The sequence below is a fragment of the Volvox carteri genome (assembly GCF_000143455.1).
Source record: "Volvox carteri f. nagariensis unplaced genomic scaffold VOLCAscaffold_38, whole genome shotgun sequence".
NCBI classification, from domain to species: Eukaryota; Viridiplantae; Chlorophyta; class Chlorophyceae; order Chlamydomonadales; family Volvocaceae; genus Volvox; species Volvox carteri.
Window position 1 is genome coordinate 1,184,448 of NW_003307581.1, and position 5,471 is coordinate 1,189,918.

Sequence of the window (5,471 nt, forward strand, 5' to 3'; positions counted from 1 at the left end):
TCTGGGGCGTTGTGACAGGCCCACCTGCACCCCACGGGGCGGGGTAGGCAACACGGGGTTGGGGGGAGGGGGTGGCAGCAGCCGTGGAGAAACAGCAATCGCAGGTAAGCACACCGCGGTTCAGAAGGAGGCGATATCGATACACACTTGGGCGGATGGAGCGAAAAAGGGGCCGACGTGCATGCAAGGCTTTCGCTTTGGTGTGCATGTCCATGGGGGTGGCGAACTATGGGAGCAAAGTTCGGGATTGTTGGAATTCGTAGACATACACCCGGACATATGCCAATGTGCTGTACACCCCTCCTTGTACATCGCTGTACTACAAGGCTGTGCAATAGACCGCCGTACTGAATCGCTGTGTGCCACCTACCACAGCCTACCGTTTCCCCCACTACTACACCGCAACGCGATGCTTACGTGTCGCAGATGAGCTGGTTGGCGATGTCGGTGATGCCGTACCGCTCCTTCAGCAGTTGAGCGACCCGCGGGTCGTTCTTGACCACCACCTCGGCGTCCATGTTATCATCCGGGGAGGTTAGCGGTTGGAGACCCTCCAGCTGGGGAAGAGCGGGGCAGGGGGGTTTGGGGGAGAGGGGAGGGAAGGGGGGGTCATATGCGAGAAAGCGGGAAGTGAACTGCCGGCTTGGTCCAAGAGGTCCGAACGAAACTGCCAGTAGTGAGTCCTAAGCGGTGATGTCACCGACCCCCCGTGGTTCTGGAAGTGAAGGGAAGTGAAGGGGAGAGGTGAAATTCCGGCAATGGTAGTTCATGGCCTTGTAGTACTAGTCATCGTGCACGGGGGAGGAGAGGGTTAGGAGGGAGAGAGGAGGGGGAGAGAAGGCTGGGAGGGGCCACGCTGCAAGAGAAAAGGACGGCGAGGACCTGGAACAGGAACAGGACCTGGAAGTGTTGTTGTGGGGGCTGTGTTTGGGAATCTCATCATGAAAGGCGGGTGGAAGCGGGAGCTAGGGGAGGGAATGCATTTGGGCAATTCGATCGTTCCACTATTCAACCATTTCCTTTACACAAAACAGACAGCCAGTGCCGCGCTTTGAGAATTCCTTCTCGACTGCGAAACGGATGCTGTGCCTCATCAAGGAAGGAGACGTAAACTTGTGTGTCTTACAATTTTCCAGCTCTTCATGTCGGCTCCCAAGCCTTCCGGGCCGTTGTTGGGCGGGCATGTCGCGAAGGGAGAGGAGCCCTCGTGGTCGCCGAGGAGGTGGACGAGAGCCTCCACGGCGACGCTGGCGGAGGGGACGATGAGGATGCATTCCGCGATACGTTCAGGACGCGCACCAACGCCTCTTTCAAACGCCAGCAAGGCCTTCTTGGCGGGCTCCTGAAGGACAGGAGGATGGAAAAAGAATCGTAGGAGGAAGGCATGGCGGTTGGACGGAGGACGTTATTTGCGTTGCAGCAAAAATAGGGACCTAAGTGAGAAGTTTCTTGATATTATCTGTAATACTGTTCATGTCAATCCCCTACCCGGAGCATGACAGTGTTGAACCGAAGCGCCCCGACTCCATTGGCGACCGCGTAGCCCTTGCAAGCCTCCACAGCCCGTCGAACCTCGTCCGGCGATAGCTGATCGAGGGGGTGGCGAGGAACAGCGTTGACACCTGCAGCGTGGTGGGCGCGATAGTTGAGAGCACCATTGCTTCGCGAGGATTCGCGAGGATGCTAGTCGGACGACGCGTCAGAACAGTTTGATAGTCCACAAGAAGGCAGTATTTTACCAATTCATGCTTTCAAGTGGTTCGTATTTCCATGTAGCCCGCAAGCTGTGTCCATCGGCGAACAAGGGTTTAGGGACATCGCATACAAAGCGAATCACATTGTGGGCATACCACCTCACAAACACTCTCATAAAAACACAGGAGATTACGGGGGAATTTGAGGTTAAAACAAAGGCCAAAGCGTCGTTGCAGCGTTGCGAGGTACCGACCTCAACTGCCCTCGGAAAACGTGCGACGGTCAACATTAAAAGCCCAGATCGGCCCATAATATATTTAAATTAGCATTAACCTAAAAGTCCCAACACATCACCTCGATGCAAAAACGTACGTGCAGTCTGGGTGGCCATCTTGAAGGAGCTTCGGTTCCTTGTCTGCGCTGTCTAGGACAGCGCCGCTATTGTTACTAGCCCTAATAAATTGAAGCAGCGCACTGCAAACCTTAACCATACCGAGGCCGAACCGCTTCGGCCGGTGTGGAATATAAAGGAGGAAGGGCAAGTCCGGAGACTGCCGCTATTATAAGCAGTATGACTCAAAGGGCTTTGGTACAAAGTTAATTTTGATACTATAATTTCATGGAGCACAGCACCTTTTGTACTCTCTGCAGAACAACATTGACCATGGAATCATTTACGACAAACGCAAGCAGCTTCACGCTGCTAGAACCTCATATACTTGGAGTAAATAAAATTAATGGTACTTTTCAATACATGTGAAATATGTCGCTGCAAGTACTATACCGTTTCTAAAGTTGCGGGCCCGTCCGGGGCGTCCCGCGGGCACGAGAGGAACATATGTGTCGTTAAAATCACAATAAACAATGATGCCATGTTAAGGAGGAAAGTATGCCACAGTTTATGCGCCTCGCCTACGATAGCATGTGGAATGCCTGCCAAACCCTTGTTTGCAATCATCAAGACTGGAGTGATGCTGCACCCGAATATGACTTGCATAATGTCACGTTGGATTCGGGTTGCATAATCCCAGCTGAACTGTTCTATTCATCGTAACCCTTTGCGTAAACCCATCGCAAATATCCAAGCCATTCCGCCGTCAACTCCGCACCCGGCACCAATTTATAGCGATGACTGGAAGACATAAGAAGCATTTCGACTCGGTATTACATGTTGCATCTCGATACGGGTGCGTCGGTGCAACGTACCTGGAGAAACTGCATTCGCAAAGCCTGTGCCGAACTCTCCATACTTGAAGCGTTCTAGGGCCTACATGAACCCGTGGGCCACGCACACATGGGATACGGCACGCAGCCGCGCTTTTCTCCCACTCCCGACCACTCTCCCGACCACTCCCGGAACTCCCTCCGGCTCCAAATCGTCCCACGAATCGCCTTCCATGAGGAGGTCTCCAAACCTGATTTTGCCACCATGTGTGTATGTGTGTATGTATGTATGTATGTGTGTGGCGGCACGGAACTGGTTGCGTCCGTCTGATGTTCCCAGTATGCTGCTGTTTGTTTGCCTCCTCACAAGCCATGCCGTGTCCCCCTATCCTCGTGTGTGTGCGGTGTAATCAAAAAGATATGTAGTCACGTGCTACTTCACGTGGGTGGGGTAGGGTGGGGGTAAGAGGGCTGTACTCACGTGTGGCCATGTAGCTATGGATGAGTGAATGTGTACAGAAGGGCGGCGGAAGCTGGATGTGTGTGTACCGCAGGCAGCCGTATGCAGCCGTATGCTTGCAGCCGCAGGAGCCAGGTCGGGGCTCGCACTGGGGACCTCCTCGTACACTTTCCACGGTTTGCGGCCTTGTTTGCAGGTACGGGCACATATCATTCCATACCCATACAGTCGTACTTCACCAAAATCAAAACGCAACGCTGCAGGGAGAAGGATCTGCACTGTTCGTGGTGCTGATCCGGGGCCAATGAAATCCACCCATGCTACTTGCAAAGCAAGGTTGAGTAGTTTACGTTCAGCCTATGCCGCATGAATGATGGAATGAAGCGTACAATTCAACCTTAATGTATTGAATCTGTCTGATCATAGGTCGCGCTAGGTGGCGCTTCCTGATTGCGAAGAGTGGCGGAGTAGCGGGAAGGGAAGGGCAACCGTCATACGGCGGCAAGGGCATTTGCGGCGTTGCGAGTTGGGAATTGCGTAGATTGGCGTCTCCTAGTTTTACATACGCATTGTTTCACAGATTGTATCTATCTTGTCAGCTCGCTGTTATTAGTAAACGTTTGTGCAGTAGAGAGTTGGTGTTCGTTTCTTTGTAAGTTGACGACGAGCGGCACAAAACCTTCCTTCGTTTCTATTAAGCAGGTCGTCCCAACACACCACTCCGATTACCTTTAAGCCTGCATATAAAACTTCAGCGGACGCCATGTCAGAGCCGCCAGCTAAATTTGCTCGACTGGAGTCAAAAACGCAAACCACAGATGATCCCCCAGCAGACGTCAGCATCATCGTTCAGTTCCAATCGGCGAACGGCGACGACACAGGCAAGCCACTGACAGGCTGCTTGCGCGCCGGCGGCTATCCGCTGGTTTGTCATCAGGGTCATGGCCGTCTGAAGCATGCTTGGCGCGGGGGAGGAAGGCCGCAGAGGAGAAGAATAAAATGTGTCCCGCATGTTGCAAGGCCACAGGCCTGTCGCGGCGCACTTCCATTTTCACCTGGCATTTGGCTCCGGATGTCATGTCATGGATGTCCGCAGGGCCTCAGCTGGACATCCCACACAATGTGACGCCCATGCAGCTGGAGGTGCTGCTGAACGGCCTCCTTAACAATGAAGAGAAGCTCCCGTACTCCTTCTACATTGAGGAGCAGGTGGGGGATGTGGCGCCCTTGGGGAGACAAGCGGAGAGACAGGGGTGGTGGCGGGGAGGGAGGAAAGACGAACCACGAACGAGGGGGGGAGAGGGGGGAGGGGGGAAAGACGAACCACGAACGAGTGAAGCTGCTGCCAAGGAAGGACGGAGGGGGGAAGGAGGAGCATGGAGGGCTTCTTGCCGTATCAGAGATGTGTACGGTACTCTGTACGACGCCGGCCCTGGACAAGCCTATTCGGTATCGGCCTTTTCTCCCACTACCCCCCCTTCTTCCCACTTTCATCCCCACGAGGCACCCCATGTCCCCGCATACGCCGCCGACCTTTGGGTGATCGCTGTATAGGACTCACCCAGCGTTTGCAACTTTGCACGTCAGTCGGCGGTTGTTCGCGGTTGTTGTTTGCTTGCGCTCTTCAACTTGGTAGGGTGCTGCAGGGTCCTGGGCCTGGCCCTGGTCCTGGGCAGCGGCGTCCTCAGGTCTCGAGAGTGTGTGGTTTGCGGTCCCCGGACCCCCCCTGACTCCGGGAGTCTGCGGAATACATGCGGCTCCTCAAACACACACAACACACACACACCCCGTAAGCCGTATGGCCGTGGATCTTCCCTTCCTGGCCCAACACCTCCAATTGGGCCCCCCGCCCCTTCCGCACACCCCCCTTCACAGTTCGCGACTGATTAGGTACTTCTAGTTACATGGTACTTCTGGGGCGTATCACGCTATCCTTGGCATCCGCGTCACTCGTTCACGTGGTCCGTCTCTCCCGCCCCCTCCTCCTCCTCCCCCCTCCCTCCAGGAGCTGCTAGGTGAGCTGGGCGCCCACCTGGGTGTTCACAAGACCAGTGTGGAGAAGGCGCTCAGGATTGTGTACCAGCCCCAGGTCGGTCTGGGAGGGAGGGGGGAGGGGGGGGAGGGAAGGGGGAAGGCGGGGGGGAGGAGGGAG

At 55.0% G+C, this 5,471-nt stretch overlaps 1 protein-coding gene across 1 annotated transcript in view; it reads right to left on the reverse strand.

The window, feature by feature from the left end:
* The window catches only part of amx2 (copper amine oxidase), a gene marked incomplete at both ends in the record, with an annotated part of 8,515 nt that extends 7,958 nt beyond the window's left edge, over positions 1–557 (reverse strand). Inside the window, one exon of the mRNA XM_002953818.1 lies at positions 483–557. Within this exon, the coding sequence (XP_002953864.1) occupies positions 483–557 (75 nt within the window). The remainder of the gene's footprint in view (positions 1–482) is intronic.
* Positions 558–5,471: the final 4,914 nt, after the last annotated feature.